A 21350-nucleotide genomic window follows, 5' to 3' on the forward strand; every position below is an offset into this window, starting at 1 on the left:
AACTCCAATAAGAGCTTTGTAGAGCATTAACATTTTCTCATATAAACAAAAAGTGGTGAGGGAAAATAGAAAATTGCATAATCACTGAACAGTAGTGCAACTGCTAATCATCAATATTCATGACCAGCAGTTTATTTCTCATTTAATATACACTTTCTTATATTTTCACTAACCACTAATAAAAAATTTATAGACTAAATACGGATAAATTCTATTAACTTAGAGTTCCATGACTTATAAGATCATTTATAAGATCATTTCACATTTTCAGCAGATGAATTCCTTTCAAAGCTAAAACTAAACATTGAGTATCTATGTACACCAACCTGTTATTATGTATTTCACCGGGACTGTAGCTGCACATTTCTCCCTGTGCATCTTGGCAGAAATTTCATCATCCTCTTCATCTAGAAAGGCTGATTCTACTTCACTTGAGACATCTGGGTCATTATGCCCCAGCACAGATATGTCAGACAAATCTGGTAGTCTAAATAGATTCTGTCCCTGGTTTTAAGGTAGCAATGATGAACAAATGAGAGTTTATTTGATGTTGCTAATTGCAATCTTCCGCAAGTAAATTGGCAGAAATTTCAACGTCTAGAAGTGCTGCGAGTTTAGCTTCTAGCACTTCAATTGAGTAATCACTGGTTTCAGGGTTAACCCTAATTTACCTGGGCTATTTGGTGAGCTAAAATTCTTGGTAGTCTCTTTGCATGAAAATCTCATATATCATTCTCAAGTATCTTACAATGAAATTCATATTATATGTGTGTTAAGTCTTAACTATTCCTTCTGAAAAATATATAAAGTTAATGATCACTTTAAAGGGATAGTTCAGTAGTGGATCCGAGATCAAAATTTTCTCCAAACCTCATTTTAACAGTAAATTTTAGTGATAAACTGCTTATAAACGACATTTGAAACTATCTGGTAACTTAATTTTTCCTTCTAAGCGATGTATGGGCCAAAAAATGAATAAATATTTTTGCAATCGATTATGTATGATCAATTCAATAACCATCTTTTTCAAAGAATAAAAATAATATCTGCTGTTGAAAGGTATGATTGATAACATGTATATTGACGCAAAAGTAGTATTAAAATCAATCAAGAATAACGAAATATGCGTAAATAGTGCAGATTTTCTTTACAACGGTTCTTTCAAATTCAAGTAAGAAAATGACGGCCGCGTCTTTTACTCGATTTTTATTATTATTGATATTTCAGCCATTTCTGAATGGATTTTCCTCAAACAAAGATCAATTTTATTTGTAAGTTATCATTATGCATCAATATTCATGGTGGTTTCCATGCCAACTGCTAAAGTAATTTTCTTTCTGAAGTGCCCTCTCACCCACTACTGAATTTCCCCTTTAACCCTAATTCAACTGGGCTATTTGATACCATGTTTCTTTGTGGGGGGGGGGGTCAATCTGACCCCCCTGCAGATCTTGGCAAATGATCTCTCGATTACTGCACATTTTTGCTTAAACATAGAGCCAGGTCTAAACTGTATGATTATATGGTTAAATTTTAGATAAAGGTTTTCATTTTTTGATTAATGCAATCATGAAAATGAATGAAGAAATATCTGAAATCTTCATAGATTTAAATTTCATTGTTTTATTAATTTCTTATAAAATATATTCTATTGTTTTTCTGACCTGTTGTTTCCCATTGTTTTTTCACCAAAATTTGTTTGGGATTTGAACACAAGAAAAAAAAAAATTAGCCATTACATGGCTGACATGCATGTACAAACATTATGAAACTTCGGAACAATGTACCCGAACATCCCAAATTTGGTCTAGAAATATGCGGGAAAAGTCATAAAGTGGTGCAGAAAAATCTAATGCATTTTGGAATTATCACCCAAAATGTCAAAAGGAGGTCAAATTGACCCCCACTGGATTAGGGTTAAGCCCCATGAACATGTCTTAAACTTGTATCCAAATTTCTTTACAAACCTTTGAAGAAGTGCTTGGCGCAGACGTCTCGGGCTGAGGTTGAGGTCTGAAAGCTGGGGACAGTGACCTCTTCACAGCTGCTGGACTTGGGACTAGACTGGTTGGAACTGGACCTTGTGCTGGTTGTTGAGCAGAGCTTGGTTGTTTGGCAGGGCTTGGGCTTGGAGTCTTGGCACTAGCTGTTTGAGCACCAACAGGTGGTCTCAATCTAGGTGGGGATTCATGTGGCTCAGATGTAATGTCATCCAACTCTGCCTGGTATTTGAAATAAAGCACACTTGTATGAATTAAAATAACTTGTAATTTAACATCTTATTTTACTGAGAGCTGATCAAAAACACATCAGGATTTATTTTTAGATTGGTGGTGAAGATTTATACTCTAATGCAAAATCTACTTGCTTTGCTAGGCATTACAAAAAAAATTGGTTTTGAAGGGTAGACTGTATGTGTGAAATCTTGATTCCTGGTAGGCTAGTGCTTTACTTGCAGTTTGCAATCCAATCAAGGTTGCCATATTTTTTGGGTTTGCATGCTTCAATGCTGTACACAGGCTTTTTCTTAGTTGTGGCTCAGCCAAGCCTGAATTAACAAGAGCCCTAGGTGGCTAGTTGCACACCTCAGCCTCCCAATCAATACACATTTGATGCAATTCTCTCCTTGCCCCCCTCTTACCCCCCCCCCCCCATAGGTCACATGCCCCAAATGATTTAATTTGGGTCTTTACCCCTACAGGCTGATCCCTACCAAGTTCAACCAAGATCCAGCCAATGGTTCTGAAGAAGATGAAAATGTGTTTTTTCCCCACTTGGGGCCCCTCTAAGGGCCCTGTGGGGCCATCCTAATTTTTCATTATCAAACATAATATTTTTCATATGAAGGTGCATGTCTAGAAACAATATATCTTGCCTCTACTGCTTTTGGGTCTGTCCTTTTTAAAGTTTGCCCTTTATCTCCTTTTGGGGCCTAGCTCCCCTGGGACCCCCGGGGCCACATAACCCATATGAACAACATTGGGTCCGACTCTGTAAGGATGATCCATCCCAAGTTCCCCCCTCCCCCCCCCCCCCCCCATTTAGAAATTATTAGAAATTTGGAAAACAGCACAAAACCTATTCTCTCATGGTGTACATCTTTCACTTACTAGTAGTGCATCACCATCATCATCACCATCATCCTCATCCTCATCACTGGACTCGGCTGCCATAGTCTCAATGGTCTTGAAAGGATCAGCTGGACAAAAAAATATGGAATAAAGAAAAGGGTTATTTTTAATTCATCCAAGAAAGAATATAAATTGTTGATGATATCTATATAAACTAGATGGATCTTCAAGACTTCAACTGCCTTAAATAAAAAAATTAACAAATTTTCCATCATGGCACGATTTTATATCTAGCCCATTTGCATTAAATTTACAGGTCCTTAATTGTTTCGATAGCTGCAAATACCTATGGTAATCTGTCAACCAGATCATGACATATCACACAGTTATACATTTGTATAATGTCATGAGCCAATACCAAGGTCATTTTGCATATTATGACCCTAGACCTTTGTTCCCATGACCCCAAAACAGGACTCAATTGGCTTCCCAGGACATATTACATGGGGATATGCATCTTATTTACAGGTGCATAAAGTTATGAGCATTCAAATGCAATTTTCAGTATATCATATGCTATAACATGAGTGGTATGCATAACACTGGTTAAAACTCCAATAAGAGCTTTGTAGAGCATTAACATTTTCTCATATAAACAAAAAGTGGTGAGGGAAAATAGAAAATTGCATAATCACTGAACAGTAGTGCAACTGCTAATCATCAATATTCATGACCAGCAGTTTATTTCTCATTTAATATACACTTTCTTATATTTTCACTAACCACTAATAAAAAATTTATAGACTAAATACGGATAAATTCTATTAACTTAGAGTTCCATGACTTATAAGATCATTTATAAGATCATTTCACATTTTCAGCAGATGAATTCCTTTCAAAGCTAAAACTAAACATTGAGTATCTATGTACACCAACCTGTTATTATGTATTTCACCGGGACTGTAGCTGCACATTTCTCCCTGTGCATCTTGGCAGAAATTTCATCATCCTCTTCATCTAGAAAGGCTGATTCTACTTCACTTGAGACATCTGGGTCATTATGCCCCAGCACAGATATGTCAGACAAATCTGGTAGTCTAAATAGATTCTGTCCCTGGTTTTAAGGTAGCAATGATGAACAAATGAGAGTTTATTTGATGTTGCTAATTGCAATCTTCCGCAAGTAAATTGGCAGAAATTTCAACGTCTAGAAGTGCTGCGAGTTTAGCTTCTAGCACTTCAATTGAGTAATCACTGGTTTCAGGGTTAACCCTAATTTACCTGGGCTATTTGGTGAGCTAAAATTCTTGGTAGTCTCTTTGCATGAAAATCTCATATATCATTCTCAAGTATCTTACAATGAAATTCATATTATATGTGTGTTAAGTCTTAACTATTCCTTCTGAAAAATATATAAAGTTAATGATCACTTTAAAGGGATAGTTCAGTAGTGGATCCGAGATCAAAATTTTCTCCAAACCTCATTTTAACAGTAAATTTTAGTGATAAACTGCTTATAAACGACATTTGAAACTATCTGGTAACTTAATTTTTCCTTCTAAGCGATGTATGGGCCAAAAAATGAATAAATATTTTTGCAATCGATTATGTATGATCAATTCAATAACCATCTTTTTCAAAGAATAAAAATAATATCTGCTGTTGAAAGGTATGATTGATAACATGTATATTGACGCAAAAGTAGTATTAAAATCAATCAAGAATAACGAAATATGCGTAAATAGTGCAGATTTTCTTTACAACGGTTCTTTCAAATTCAAGTAAGAAAATGACGGCCGCGTCTTTTACTCGATTTTTATTATTATTGATATTTCAGCCATTTCTGAATGGATTTTCCTCAAACAAAGATCAATTTTATTTGTAAGTTATCATTATGCATCAATATTCATGGTGGTTTCCATGCCAACTGCTAAAGTAATTTTCTTTCTGAAGTGCCCTCTCACCCACTACTGAATTTCCCCTTTAACCCTAATTCAACTGGGCTATTTGATACCATGTTTCTTTGTGGGGGGGGTCAATCTGACCCCCCTGCAGATCTTGGCAAATGATCTCTCGATTACTGCACATTTTTGCTTAAACATAGAGCCAGGTCTAAACTGTATGATTATATGGTTAAATTTTAGATAAAGGTTTTCATTTTTTGATTAATGCAATCATGAAAATGAATGAAGAAATATCTGAAATCTTCATAGATTTAAATTTCATTGTTTTATTAATTTCTTATAAAATATATTCTATTGTTTTTCTGACCTGTTGTTTCCCATTGTTTTTTCACCAAAATTTGTTTGGGATTTGAACACAAGAAAAAAAAAAATTAGCCATTACATGGCTGACATGCATGTACAAACATTATGAAACTTCGGAACAATGTACCCGAACATCCCAAATTTGGTCTAGAAATATGCGGGAAAAGTCATAAAGTGGTGCAGAAAAATCTAATGCATTTTGGAATTATCACCCAAAATGTCAAAAGGAGGTCAAATTGACCCCCACTGGATTAGGGTTAAGCCCCATGAACATGTCTTAAACTTGTATCCAAATTTCTTTACAAACCTTTGAAGAAGTGCTTGGCGCAGACGTCTCGGGCTGAGGTTGAGGTCTGAAAGCTGGGGACAGTGACCTCTTCACAGCTGCTGGACTTGGGACTAGACTGGTTGGAACTGGACCTTGTGCTGGTTGTTGAGCAGAGCTTGGTTGTTTGGCAGGGCTTGGGCTTGGAGTCTTGGCACTAGCTGTTTGAGCACCAACAGGTGGTCTCAATCTAGGTGGGGATTCATGTGGCTCAGATGTAATGTCATCCAACTCTGCCTGGTATTTGAAATAAAGCACACTTGTATGAATTAAAATAACTTGTAATTTAACATCTTATTTTACTGAGAGCTGATCAAAAACACATCAGGATTTATTTTTAGATTGGTGGTGAAGATTTATACTCTAATGCAAAATCTACTTGCTTTGCTAGGCATTACAAAAAAAATTGGTTTTGAAGGGTAGACTGTATGTGTGAAATCTTGATTCCTGGTAGGCTAGTGCTTTACTTGCAGTTTGCAATCCAATCAAGGTTGCCATATTTTTTGGTTTGCATGCTTCAATGCTGTACACAGGCTTTTTCTTAGTTGTGGCTCAGCCAAGCCTGAATTAACAAGAGCCCTAGGTGGCTAGTTGCACACCTCAGCCTCCCAATCAATACACATTTGATGCAATTCTCTCCTTGCCCCCCTCTTACCCCCCCCCCCCCCATAGTTCACATGCCCCAAATGATTTAATTTGGGTCTTTACCCCTACAGGCTGATCCCTACCAAGTTCAACCAAGATCCAGCCAATGGTTCTGAAGAAGATGAAAATGTGTTTTTTCCCCACTTGGGGCCCCTCTAAGGGCCCTGTGGGGCCATCCTAATTTTTCATTATCAAACATAATATTTTTCATATGAAGGTGCATGTCTAGAAACAATATATCTTGCCTCTACTGCTTTTGGGTCTGTCCTTTTTAAAGTTTGCCCTTTATCTCCTTTTGGGGCCTAGCTCCCCTGGGACCCCCGGGGCCACATAACCCATATGAACAACATTGGGTCCGACTCTGTAAGGATGATCCATCCCAAGTTCCCCCCTCCCCCCCCCCACCTCTGTGATTTAGAAATTATTAGAAATTTGGAAAACAGCACAAAACCTATTCTCTCATGGTGTACATCTTTCACTTACTAGTAGTGCATCACCATCATCATCACCATCATCCTCATCCTCATCACTGGACTCGGCTGCCATAGTCTCAATGGTCTTGAAAGGATCAGCTGGACAAAAAAATATGGAATAAAGAAAAGGGTTATTTTTAATTCATCCAAGAAAGAATATAAATTGTTGATAATATCTATATAAACTAGATGGATCTTCAAGACTTCAACTGCCTTAAATAAAAAAATTAACAAATTTTCCATCATGGCACGATTTTATATCTAGCCCATTTGCATTAAATTTACAGGTCCTTAATTGTTTCGATAGCTGCAAATACCTATGGTAATCTGTCAACCAGATCATGACATATCACACAGTTATACATTTGTATAATGTCATGAGCCAATACCAAGGTCATTTTGCATATTATGACCCTAGACCTTTGTTCCCATGACCCCAAAACAGGACTCAATTGGCTTCCCAGGACATATTACATGGGGATATGCATCTTATTTACAGGTGCATAAAGTTATGAGCATTCAAATGCAATTTTCAGTATATCATATGCTATAACATGAGTGGTATGCATAACACTGGTTAAAACTCCAATAAGAGCTTTGTAGAGCATTAACATTTTCTCATATAAACAAAAAGTGGTGAGGGAAAATAGAAAATTGCATAATCACTGAACAGTAGTGCAACTGCTAATCATCAATATTCATGACCAGCAGTTTATTTCTCATTTAATATACACTTTCTTATATTTTCACTAACCACTAATAAAAAATTTATAGACTAAATACGGATAAATTCTATTAACTTAGAGTTCCATGACTTATAAGATCATTTATAAGATCATTTCACATTTTCAGCAGATGAATTCCTTTCAAAGCTAAAACTAAACATTGAGTATCTATGTACACCAACCTGTTATTATGTATTTCACCGGGACTGTAGCTGCACATTTCTCCCTGTGCATCTTGGCAGAAATTTCATCATCCTCTTCATCTAGAAAGGCTGATTCTACTTCACTTGAGACATCTGGGTCATTATGCCCCAGCACAGATATGTCAGACAAATCTGGTAGTCTAAATAGATTCTGTCCCTGGTTTTAAGGTAGCAATGATGAACAAATGAGAGTTTATTTGATGTTGCTAATTGCAATCTTCCGCAAGTAAATTGGCAGAAATTTCAACGTCTAGAAGTGCTGCGAGTTTAGCTTCTAGCACTTCAATTGAGTAATCACTGGTTTCAGGGTTAACCCTAATTTACCTGGGCTATTTGGTGAGCTAAAATTCTTGGTAGTCTCTTTGCATGAAAATCTCATATATCATTCTCAAGTATCTTACAATGAAATTCATATTATATGTGTGTTAAGTCTTAACTATTCCTTCTGAAAAATATATAAAGTTAATGATCACTTTAAAGGGATAGTTCAGTAGTGGATCCGAGATCAAAATTTTCTCCAAACCTCATTTTAACAGTAAATTTTAGTGATAAACTGCTTATAAACGACATTTGAAACTATCTGGTAACTTAATTTTTCCTTCTAAGCGATGTATGGGCCAAAAAATGAATAAATATTTTTGCAATCGATTATGTATGATCAATTCAATAACCATCTTTTTCAAAGAATAAAAATAATATCTGCTGTTGAAAGGTATGATTGATAACATGTATATTGACGCAAAAGTAGTATTAAAATCAATCAAGAATAACGAAATATGCGTAAATAGTGCAGATTTTCTTTACAACGGTTCTTTCAAATTCAAGTAAGAAAATGACGGCCGCGTCTTTTACTCGATTTTTATTATTATTGATATTTCAGCCATTTCTGAATGGATTTTCCTCAAACAAAGATCAATTTTATTTGTAAGTTATCATTATGCATCAATATTCATGGTGGTTTCCATGCCAACTGCTAAAGTAATTTTCTTTCTGAAGTGCCCTCTCACCCACTACTGAATTTCCCCTTTAACCCTAATTCAACTGGGCTATTTGATACCATGTTTCTTTGTGGGGGGGGTCAATCTGACCCCCCTGCAGATCTTGGCAAATGATCTCTCGATTACTGCACATTTTTGCTTAAACATAGAGCCAGGTCTAAACTGTATGATTATATGGTTAAATTTTAGATAAAGGTTTTCATTTTTTGATTAATGCAATCATGAAAATGAATGAAGAAATATCTGAAATCTTCATAGATTTAAATTTCATTGTTTTATTAATTTCTTATAAAATATATTCTATTGTTTTTCTGACCTGTTGTTTCCCATTGTTTTTTCACCAAAATTTGTTTGGGATTTGAACACAAGAAAAAAAAAAATTAGCCATTACATGGCTGACATGCATGTACAAACATTATGAAACTTCGGAACAATGTACCCGAACATCCCAAATTTGGTCTAGAAATATGCGGGAAAAGTCATAAAGTGGTGCAGAAAAATCTAATGCATTTTGGAATTATCACCCAAAATGTCAAAAGGAGGTCAAATTGACCCCCACTGGATTAGGGTTAAGCCCCATGAACATGTCTTAAACTTGTATCCAAATTTCTTTACAAACCTTTGAAGAAGTGCTTGGCGCAGACGTCTCGGGCTGAGGTTGAGGTCTGAAAGCTGGGGACAGTGACCTCTTCACAGCTGCTGGACTTGGGACTAGACTGGTTGGAACTGGACCTTGTGCTGGTTGTTGAGCAGAGCTTGGTTGTTTGGCAGGGCTTGGGCTTGGAGTCTTGGCACTAGCTGTTTGAGCACCAACAGGTGGTCTCAATCTAGGTGGGGATTCATGTGGCTCAGATGTAATGTCATCCAACTCTGCCTGGTATTTGAAATAAAGCACACTTGTATGAATTAAAATAACTTGTAATTTAACATCTTATTTTACTGAGAGCTGATCAAAAACACATCAGGATTTATTTTTAGATTGGTGGTGAAGATTTATACTCTAATGCAAAATCTACTTGCTTTGCTAGGCATTACAAAAAAAATTGGTTTTGAAGGGTAGACTGTATGTGTGAAATCTTGATTCCTGGTAGGCTAGTGCTTTACTTGCAGTTTGCAATCCAATCAATGTTGCCATATTTTTTGGGTTTGCATGCTTCAATGCTGTACACAGGCTTTTTCTTAGTTGTGGCTCAGCCAAGCCTGAATTAACAAGAGCCCTAGGCGGCTAGTTGCACACCTCAGCCTCCCAATCAATACACATTTGATGCAATTCTCTCCTTGCCCCCCTCTTACCCCCCCCCATAGGTCACATGCCCCAAATGATTTAATTTGGGTCTTTACCCCTACAGGCTGATCCCTACCAAGTTCAACCAAGATCCAGCCAATGGTTCTGAAGAAGATGAAAATGTGTTTTTTCCCCACTTGGGGCCCCTCTAAGGGCCCTGTGGGGCCATCCTAATTTTTCATTATCAAACATAATATTTTTCATATATGAAGGTGCATGTCTAGAAACAATATATCTTGCCTCTACTGCTTTTGGGTCTGTCCTTTTTAAAGTTTGCCCTTTATCTCCTTTTGGGGCCTAGCTCCCCTGGGACCCCCGGGGCCACATAACCCATATGAACAACATTGGGTCCGACTCTGTAAGGATGATCCATCCCAAGTTCCCCCCCCCCCCCATTTAGAAATTATTAGAAATTTGGAAAACAGCACAAAACCTATTCTCTCATGGTGTACATCTTTCACTTACTAGTAGTGCATCACCATCATCATCACCATCATCCTCATCCTCATCACTGGACTCGGCTGCCATAGTCTCAATGGTCTTGAAAGGATCAGCTGGACAAAAAAATATGGAATAAAGAAAAGGGTTATTTTTAATTCATCCAAGAAAGAATATAAATTGTTGATAATATCTATATAAACTAGATGGATCTTCAAGACTTCAACTGCCTTAAATAAAAAAATTAACAAATTTTCCATCATGGCACGGTTTTATATCTAGCCCATTTGCATTAAATTTACAGGTCCTTAATTGTTTCGATAGCTGCAAATACCTATGGTAATCTGTCAACCAGATCATGACATATCACACAGTTATACATTTGTATAATGTCATGAGCCAATACCAAGGTCATTTTGCATATTATGACCCTAGACCTTTGTTCCCATGACCCCAAAACAGGACTCAATTGGCTTCCCAGGACATATTACATGGGGATATGCATCTTATTTACAGGTGCATAAAGTTATGAGCATTCAAATGCAATTTTCAGTATATCATATGCTATAACATCAGTGGTATGCATAACACTGGTTAAAACTCCAATAAGAGCTTTGTAGAGCATTAACATTTTCTCATATAAACAAAAAGTGGTGAGGGAAAATAGAAAATTGCATAATCACTGAACAGTAGTGCAACTGCTAATCATCAATATTCATGACCAGCAGTTTATTTCTCATTTAATATACACTTTCTTATATTTTCACTAACCACTAATAAAAAATTTATAGACTAAATACGGATAAATTCTATTAACTTAGAGTTCCATGACTTATAAGATCATTTATAAGATCATTTCACATTTTCAGCAGATGAATTCCTTTCAAAGCTAAAACTAAACATTGAGTATCTATGTACACCAACCTGTTATTATGTATTTCACCGGGACTGTAGCTGCACATTTCTCCCTGTGCATCTTGGCAGAAATTTCATCATCCTCTTCATCTAGAAAGGCTGATTCTACTTCACTTGAGACATCTGGGTCATTATGCCCCAGCACAGATATGTCAGACAAATCTGGTAGTCTAAATAGATTCTGTCCCTGGTTTTAAGGTAGCAATGATGAACAAATGAGAGTTTATTTGATGTTGCTAATTGCAATCTTCCGCAAGTAAATTGGCAGAAATTTCAACGTCTAGAAGTGCTGCGAGTTTAGCTTCTAGCACTTCAATTGAGTAATCACTGGTTTCAGGGTTAACCCTAATTTACCTGGGCTATTTGGTGAGCTAAAATTCTTGGTAGTCTCTTTGCATGAAAATCTCATATATCATTCTCAAGTATCTTACAATGAAATTCATATTATATGTGTGTTAAGTCTTAACTATTCCTTCTGAAAAATATATAAAGTTAATGATCACTTTAAAGGGATAGTTCAGTAGTGGATCCGAGATCAAAATTTTCTCCAAACCTCATTTTAACAGTAAATTTTAGTGATAAACTGCTTATAAACGACATTTGAAACTATCTGGTAACTTAATTTTTCCTTCTAAGCGATGTATGGGCCAAAAAATGAATAAATATTTTTGCAATCGATTATGTATGATCAATTCAATAACCATCTTTTTCAAAGAATAAAAATAATATCTGCTGTTGAAAGGTATGATTGATAACATGTATATTGACGCAAAAGTAGTATTAAAATCAATCAAGAATAACGAAATATGCGTAAATAGTGCAGATTTTCTTTACAACGGTTCTTTCAAATTCAAGTAAGAAAATGACGGCCGCGTCTTTTACTCGATTTTTATTATTATTGATATTTCAGCCATTTCTGAATGGATTTTCCTCAAACAAAGATCAATTTTATTTGTAAGTTATCATTATGCATCAATATTCATGGTGGTTTCCATGCCAACTGCTAAAGTAATTTTCTTTCTGAAGTGCCCTCTCACCCACTACTGAATTTCCCCTTTAACCCTAATTCAACTGGGCTATTTGATACCATGTTTCTTTGTGGGGGGGGTCAATCTGACCCCCCTGCAGATCTTGGCAAATGATCTCTCGATTACTGCACATTTTTGCTTAAACATAGAGCCAGGTCTAAACTGTATGATTATATGGTTAAATTTTAGATAAAGGTTTTCATTTTTTGATTAATGCAATCATGAAAATGAATGAAGAAATATCTGAAATCTTCATAGATTTAAATTTCATTGTTTTATTAATTTCTTATAAAATATATTCTATTGTTTTTCTGACCTGTTGTTTCCCATTGTTTTTTCACCAAAATTTGTTTGGGATTTGAACACAAGAAAAAAAAAAATTAGCCATTACATGGCTGACATGCATGTACAAACATTATGAAACTTCGGAACAATGTACCCGAACATCGCAAATTTGGTCTAGAAATATGCGGGAAAAGTCATAAAGTGGTGCAGAAAAATCTAATGCATTTTGGAATTATCACCCAAAATGTCAAAAGGAGGTCAAATTGACCCCCACTGGATTAGGGTTAAGCCCCATGAACATGTCTTAAACTTGTATCCAAATTTCTTTACAAACCTTTGAAGAAGTGCTTGGCGCAGACGTCTCGGGCTGAGGTTGAGGTCTGAAAGCTGGGGACAGTGACCTCTTCACAGCTGCTGGACTTGGGACTAGACTGGTTGGAACTGGACCTTGTGCTGGTTGTTGAGCAGAGCTTGGTTGTTTGGCAGGGCTTGGGCTTGGAGTCTTGGCACTAGCTGTTTGAGCACCAACAGGTGGTCTCAATCTAGGTGGGGATTCATGTGGCTCAGATGTAATGTCATCCAACTCTGCCTGGTATTTGAAATAAAGCACACTTGTATGAATTAAAATAACTTGTAATTTAACATCTTATTTTACTGAGAGCTGATCAAAAACACATCAGGATTTATTTTTAGATTGGTGGTGAAGATTTATACTCTAATGCAAAATCTACTTGCTTTGCTAGGCATTACAAAAAAAATTGGTTTTGAAGGGTAGACTGTATGTGTGAAATCTTGATTCCTGGTAGGCTAGTGCTTTACTTGCAGTTTGCAATCCAATCAAGGTTGCCATATTTTTTGGGTTTGCATGCTTCAATGCTGTACACAGGCTTTTTCTTAGTTGTGGCTCAGCCAAGCCTGAATTAACAAGAGCCCTAGGTGGCTAGTTGCACACCTCAGCCTCCCAATCAATACACATTTGATGCAATTCTCTCCTTGCCCCCCTCTTACCCCCCCCCCCCATAGGTCACATGCCCCAAATGATTTAATTTGGGTCTTTACCCCTACAGGCTGATCCCTACCAAGTTCAACCAAGATCCAGCCAATGGTTCTGAAGAAGATGAAAATGTGTTTTTTCCCCACTTGGGGCCCCTCTAAGGGCCCTGTGGGGCCATTCTAATTTTTCATTATCAAACATAATATTTTTCATATGAAGGTGCATGTCTAGAAACAATATATCTTGCCTCTACTGCTTTTGGGTCTGTCCTTTTTAAAGTTTGCCCTTTATCTCCTTTTGGGGCCTAGCTCCCCTGGGACCCCCGGGGCCACATAACCCATATGAACAACATTGGGTCCGACTCTGTAAGGATGATCCATCCCAAGTTCCCCCCTCCCCCCCCCCCCCCATTTAGAAATTATTAGAAATTTGGAAAACAGCACAAAACCTATTCTCTCATGGTGTACATCTTTCACTTACTAGTAGTGCATCACCATCATCATCACCATCATCCTCATCCTCATCACTGGACTCGGCTGCCATAGTCTCAATGGTCTTGAAAGGATCAGCTGGACAAAAAAATATGGAATAAAGAAAAGGGTTATTTTTAATTCATCCAAGAAAGAATATAAATTGTTGATGATATCTATATAAACTAGATGGATCTTCAAGACTTCAACTGCCTTAAATAAAAAAATTAACAAATTTTCCATCATGGCACGATTTTATATCTAGCCCATTTGCATTAAATTTACAGGTCCTTAATTGTTTCGATAGCTGCAAATACCTATGGTAATCTGTCAACCAGATCATGACATATCACACAGTTATACATTTGTATAATGTCATGAGCCAATACCAAGGTCATTTTGCATATTATGACCCTAGACCTTTGTTCCCATGACCCCAAAACAGGACTCAATTGGCTTCCCAGGACATATTACATGGGGATATGCATCTTATTTACAGGTGCATAAAGTTATGAGCATTCAAATGCAATTTTCAGTATATCATATGCTATAACATGAGTGGTATGCATAACACTGGTTAAAACTCCAATAAGAGCTTTGTAGAGCATTAACATTTTCTCATATAAACAAAAAGTGGTGAGGGAAAATAGAAAATTGCATAATCACTGAACAGTAGTGCAACTGCTAATCATCAATATTCATGACCAGCAGTTTATTTCTCATTTAATATACACTTTCTTATATTTTCACTAACCACTAATAAAAAATTTATAGACTAAATACGGATAAATTCTATTAACTTAGAGTTCCATGACTTATAAGATCATTTATAAGATCATTTCACATTTTCAGCAGATGAATTCCTTTCAAAGCTAAAACTAAACATTGAGTATCTATGTACACCAACCTGTTATTATGTATTTCACCGGGACTGTAGCTGCACATTTCTCCCTGTGCATCTTGGCAGAAATTTCATCATCCTCTTCATCTAGAAAGGCTGATTCTACTTCACTTGAGACATCTGGGTCATTATGCCCCAGCACAGATATGTCAGACAAATCTGGTAGTCTAAATAGATTCTGTCCCTGGTTTTAAGGTAGCAATGATGAACAAATGAGAGTTTATTTGATGTTGCTAATTGCAATCTTCCGCAAGTAAATTGGCAGAAATTTCAACGTCTAGAAGTGCTGCGAGTTTAGCTTCTAGCACTTCAATTGAGTAATCACTGGTTTCAGGGTTAACCCTAATTTACCTGGGCTATTTGGTGAGCTAAAATTCTTGGTAGTCTCTTTGCATGAAAATCTCATATATCATTCTCAAGTATCTTACAATGAAATTCATATTATATGTGTGTTAAGTCTTAACTATTCCTTCTGAAAAATATATAAAGTTAATGATCACTTTAAAGGGATAGTTCAGTAGTGGATCCGAGATCAAAATTTTCTCCAAACCTCATTTTAACAGTAAATTTTAGTGATAAACTGCTTATAAACGACATTTGAAACTATCTGGTAACTTAATTTTTCCTTCTAAGCGATGTATGGGCCAAAAAATGAATAAATATTTTTGCAATCGATTATGTATGATCAATTCAATAACCATCTTTTTCAAAGAATAAAAATAATATCTGCTGTTGAAAGGTATGATTGATAACATGTATATTGACGCAAAAGTAGTATTAAAATCAATCAAGAATAACGAAATATGCGTAAATAGTGCAGATTTTCTTTACAACGGTTCTTTCAAATTCAAGTAAGAAAATGACGGCCGCGTCTTTTACTCGATTTTTATTATTATTGATATTTCAGCCATTTCTGAATGGATTTTCCTCAAACAAAGATCAATTTTATTTGTAAGTTATCATTATGCATCAATATTCATGGTGGTTTCCATGCCAACTGCTAAAGTAATTTTCTTTCTGAAGTGCCCTCTCACCCACTACTGAATTTCCCCTTTAACCCTAATTCAACTGGGCTATTTGATACCATGTTTCTTTGTGGGGGGGGTCAATCTGACCCCCCTGCAGATCTTGGCAAATGATCTCTCGATTACTGCACATTTTTGCTTAAACATAGAGCCAGGTCTAAACTGTATGATTATATGGTTAAATTTTAGATAAAGGTTTTCATTTTTTGATTAATGCAATCATGAAAATGAATGAAGAAATATCTGAAATCTTCATAGATTTAAATTTCATTGTTTTATTAATTTCTTATAAAATATATTCTATTGTTTTTCTGACCTGTTGTTTCCCATTGTTTTTTCACCAAAATTTGTTTGGGATTTGAACACAAGAAAAAAAAAAATTAGCCATTACATGGCTGACATGCATGTACAAACATTATGAAACTTCGGAACAATGTACCCGAACATCGCAAATTTGGTCTAGAAATATGCGGGAAAAGTCATAAAGTGGTGCAGAAAAATCTAATGCATTTTGGAATTATCACCCAAAATGTCAAAAGGAGGTCAAATTGACCCCCACTGGATTAGGGTTAAGCCCCATGAACATGTCTTAAACTTGTATCCAAATTTCTTTACAAACCTTTGAAGAAGTGCTTGGCGCAGACGTCTCGGGCTGAGGTTGAGGTCTGAAAGCTGGGGACAGTGACCTCTTCACAGCTGCTGGACTTGGGACTAGACTGGTTGGAACTGGACCTTGTGCTGGTTGTTGAGCAGAGCTTGGTTGTTTGGCAGGGCTTGGGCTTGGAGTCTTGGCACTAGCTGTTTGAGCACCAACAGGTGGTCTCAATCTAGGTGGGGATTCATGTGGCTCAGATGTAATGTCATCCAACTCTGCCTGGTATTTGAAATAAAGCACACTTGTATGAATTAAAATAACTTGTAATTTAACATCTTATTTTACTGAGAGCTGATCAAAAACACATCAGGATTTATTTTTAGATTGGTGGTGAAGATTTATACTCTAATGCAAAATCTACTTGCTTTGCTAGGCATTACAAAAAAAATTGGTTTTGAAGGGTAGACTGTATGTGTGAAATCTTGATTCCTGGTAGGCTAGTGCTTTACTTGCAGTTTGCAATCCAATCAAGGTTGCCATATTTTTTGGGTTTGCATGCTTCAATGCTGTACACAGGCTTTTTCTTAGTTGTGGCTCAGCCAAGCCTGAATTAACAAGAGCCCTAGGTGGCTAGTTGCACACCTCAGCCTCCCAATCAATACACATTTGATGCAATTCTCTCCTTGCCCCCCTCTTACCCCCCCCCATAGGTCACATGCCCCAAATGATTTAATTTGGGTCTTTACCCCTACAGGCTGATCCCTACCAAGTTCAACCAAGATCCAGCCAATGGTTCTGAAGAAGATGAAAATGTGTTTTTTCCCCACTTGGGGCCCCTCTAAGGGCCCTGTGGGGCCATCCTAATTTTTCATTATCAAACATAATATTTTTCATATATGAAGGTGCATGTCTAGAAACAATATATCTTGCCTCTACTGCTTTTGGGTCTGTCCTTTTTAAAGTTTGCCCTTTATCTCCTTTTGGGGCCTAGCTCCCCTGGGACCCCCGGGGCCACATAACCCATATGAACAACATTGGGTCCGACTCTGTAAGGATGATCCATCCCAAGTTCCCCCCCCCCCCCCATTTAGAAATTATTAGAAATTTGGAAAACAGCACAAAACCTATTCTCTCATGGTGTACATCTTTCACTTACTAGTAGTGCATCACCATCATCATCACCATCATCCTCATCCTCATCACTGGACTCGGCTGCCATAGTCTCAATGGTCTTGAAAGGATCAGCTGGACAAAAAAATATGGAATAAAGAAAAGGGTTATTTTTAATTCATCCAAGAAAGAATATAAATTGTTGATAATATCTATATAAACTAGATGGATCTTCAAGACTTCAACTGCCTTAAATAAAAAAATTAACAAATTTTCCATCATGGCACGATTTTATATCTAGCCCATTTGCATTAAATTTACAGGTCCTTAATTGTTTCGATAGCTGCAAATACCTATGGTAATCTGTCAACCAGATCATGACATGTCACACAGTTATACATTTGTATAATGTCATGAGCCAATACCAAGGTCATTTTGCATATTATGACCCTAGACCTTTGTTCCCATGACCCCAAAACAGGACTCAATTGGCTTCCCAGGACATATTACATGGGGATATGCATCTTATTTACAGGTGCATAAAGTTATGAGCATTCAAATGCAATTTTCAGTATATCATATGCTATAACATGAGTGGTATGCATAACACTGGTTAAAACTCCAATAAGAGCTTTGTAGAGCATTAACATTTTCTCATATAAACAAAAAGTGGTGAGGGAAAATAGAAAATTGCATAATCACTGAACAGTAGTGCAACTGCTAATCATCAATATTCATGACCAGCAGTTTATTTCTCATTTAATATACACTTTCTTATATTTTCACTAACCACTAATAAAAAATTTATAGACTAAATACGGATAAATTCTATTAACTTAGAGTTCCATGACTTATAAGATCATTTATAAGATCATTTCACATTTTCAGCAGATGAATTCCTTTCAAAGCTAAAACTAAACATTGAGTATCTATGTACACCAACCTGTTATTATGTATTTCACCGGGACTGTAGCTGCACATTTCTCCCTGTGCATCTTGGCAGAAATTTCATCATCCTCTTCATCTAGAAAGGCTGATTCTACTTCACTTGAGACATCTGGGTCATTATGCCCCAGCACAGATATGTCAGACAAATCTGGTAGTCTAAATAGATTCTGTCCCTGGTTTTAAGGTAGCAATGATGAACAAATGAGAGTTTATTTGATGTTGCTAATTGCAATCTTCCGCAAGTAAATTGGCAGAAATTTCAACGTCTAGAAGTGCTGCGAGTTTAGCTTCTAGCACTTCAATTGAGTAATCACTGGTTTCAGGGTTAACCCTAATTTACCTGGGCTATTTGGTGAGCTAAAATTCTTGGTAGTCTCTTTGCATGAAAATCTCATATATCATTCTCAAGTATCTTACAATGAAATTCATATTATATGTGTGTTAAGTCTTAACTATTCCTTCTGAAAAATATATAAAGTTAATGATCACTTTAAAGGGATAGTTCAGTAGTGGATCCGAGATCAAAATTTTCTCCAAACCTCATTTTAGCAGTAGATTTTAGTGATAAACTGCTTATAAACGACATTTGAAACTATCTGGTAACTTAATTTTTCCTTCTAAGCGATGTATGGGCCAAAAAATGAATAAATATTTTTGCAATCGATTATGTATGATCAATTCAATAACCATCTTTTTCAAAGAATAAAAATAATATCTGCTGTTGAATGGCATGATTGATAACATGTATATTGACGCAAAAGTAGTATTAAAATCAATCAAGAATAACGAAATATGCGTAAATAGTGCAGATTTTCTTTACAACGGTTCTTTCAAATTCAAGTAAGAAAATGACGGCCGCGTCTTTTACTCGATTTTTATTATTATTGATATTTCAGCCATTTCTGAATGGATTTTCCTCAAACAAAGATCAATTTTATTTGTAAGTTATCATTATGCATCAATATTCATGGTGGTTTCCATGCCAACTGCTAAAGTAATTTTCTTTCTGAAGTGCCCTCTCACCCACTACTGAATTTCCCCTTTAACCCTAATTCAACTGGGCTATTTGATACCATGTTTCTTTGTGGGGGGGGGGGTCAATCTGACCCCCCTGCAGATCTTGGCAAATGATCTCTCGATTACTGCACATTTTTGCTTAAACATAGAGCCAGGTCTAAACTGTATGATTATATGGTTAAATTTTAGATAAAGGTTTTCATTTTTTGATTAATGCAATCATGAAAATGAATGAAGAAATATCTGAAATCTTCATAGATTTAAATTTCATTGTTTTATTAATTTCTTATAAAATATATTCTATTGTTTTTCTGACCTGTTGTTTCCCATTGTTTTTTCACCAAAATTTGTTTGGGATTTGAACACAAGAAAAAAAAAAATTAGCCATTACATGGCTGACATGCATGTACAAACATTATGAAACTTCGGAACAATGCACCCGAACATCCCAAATTTGGTCTAGAAATATGCGGGAAAAGTCATAAAGTGGTGCAGAAAAATCTAATGCATTTTGGAATTATCACCCAAAATGTCAAAAGGAGGTCAAATTGACCCCCACTGGATTAGGGTTAAGCCCCATGAACATGTCTTAAACTTGTATCCAAATTTCTTTACAAACCTTTGAAGAAGTGCTTGGCGCAGACGTCTCAGGCTGAGGTTGAGGTCTGAAAGCTGGGGACAGTGACCTCTTCACAGCTGCTGGACTTGGGACTAGACTGGTTGGAACTGGACCTTGTGCTGGTTGCTTAGCAGAGCTTGGTTGTTTGGCAGGACTTGGGCTTGGAGTCTTGGCACTAGCTGTTTGAGCACCAACAGGTGGTCTCAATCTAGGTGGGGATTCATGCGGCTCAGATGTAATGTAATCCAACTCTGTCTGGTATTTGAAATAAAGCACACTTATGCAATTTAATAAAAGGCCTTGCTTCTGAACATTTTGTATTAAGAAGAAGCAACTCAAAATCAAACCTCAAAGTTCAGCTTTAGTTTAGTGGTGATACTTGATATTCTAATCCACAGTCTCCTTGCTCTAGCTGTTAGTCGTTCAAAAAGAAATTAAATGGGTTTTGACGGGTAGACCTTTTGTAAACTTGGTTCTTAGTACTTTTGATAGCACAGTCTGCAATTCCATCAAGGTACATGTAGTTTGTATTCTTTGGTCTGCATGTTTTATCAAGTAGGTTATTTGCAAACTTTCTTTTGGCCGTGGTTTGGCAAATCCTGAAGTAAAAATCACATTACATGTGCAAAATTTCAAAAATGATAAAGAATTTCAATATGCAAGATTTGCAATGGAACACATAGCTGACTGCTGATTCCTAATTCCTGTATACACTCATATATATTTTTTTTAAAATTTATTTATTTGAACAATATTTTAATAATGTGGCCTTTCAACAAAAACTAGTATTAAAAGGGGCCCTAAAAGCATAAAAACAAATCAAGTATATACAAATGATAAAAATATATACAAAATAAATACATTATAATATTTGGAATACAAAAAGGCACACAATGTCAGAATCATTAAAGTAGTTGAAACACAAGAACCATTAACAGTCTAACATTTGTAGGTAATAATATATGGTTTGAGTTCTTTTTTTAAACTAGAGAGGGTGGTTAGGGGTTTCAAAT

At 36.2% G+C, this 21350-nt stretch overlaps 1 protein-coding gene across 1 annotated transcript in view; it reads right to left on the bottom strand.

Annotated features, from left to right (window-relative positions):
- The window catches only part of LOC121428507, a 56158-nt gene that overhangs the window by 30537 nt on the left and 4271 nt on the right, over nucleotides 1-21350 (bottom strand). The window contains exons 5-21 of the mRNA XM_041625166.1: nucleotides 20338-20592; nucleotides 18697-18874; nucleotides 17800-17888; nucleotides 16668-16922; nucleotides 15030-15207; nucleotides 14133-14221; nucleotides 12993-13247; nucleotides 11355-11532; nucleotides 10458-10546; nucleotides 9327-9581; nucleotides 7689-7866; nucleotides 6792-6880; nucleotides 5646-5900; nucleotides 4008-4185; nucleotides 3111-3199; nucleotides 1968-2222; nucleotides 327-504 (exon numbers count right to left, since the gene is read on the bottom strand). Coding sequence (XP_041481100.1) covers nucleotides 327-504; nucleotides 1968-2222; nucleotides 3111-3199; nucleotides 4008-4185; nucleotides 5646-5900; nucleotides 6792-6880; nucleotides 7689-7866; nucleotides 9327-9581; nucleotides 10458-10546; nucleotides 11355-11532; nucleotides 12993-13247; nucleotides 14133-14221; nucleotides 15030-15207; nucleotides 16668-16922; nucleotides 17800-17888; nucleotides 18697-18874; nucleotides 20338-20592 — 3043 coding nt within the window. The remainder of the gene's footprint in view (nucleotides 1-326; nucleotides 505-1967; nucleotides 2223-3110; nucleotides 3200-4007; nucleotides 4186-5645; nucleotides 5901-6791; nucleotides 6881-7688; nucleotides 7867-9326; nucleotides 9582-10457; nucleotides 10547-11354; nucleotides 11533-12992; nucleotides 13248-14132; nucleotides 14222-15029; nucleotides 15208-16667; nucleotides 16923-17799; nucleotides 17889-18696; nucleotides 18875-20337; nucleotides 20593-21350) is intronic.

The sequence above is a fragment of the Lytechinus variegatus genome, chromosome 15 (genome assembly GCF_018143015.1).
Source record: "Lytechinus variegatus isolate NC3 chromosome 15, Lvar_3.0, whole genome shotgun sequence".
NCBI classification, from domain to species: domain Eukaryota; kingdom Metazoa; phylum Echinodermata; class Echinoidea; order Temnopleuroida; family Toxopneustidae; genus Lytechinus; species Lytechinus variegatus.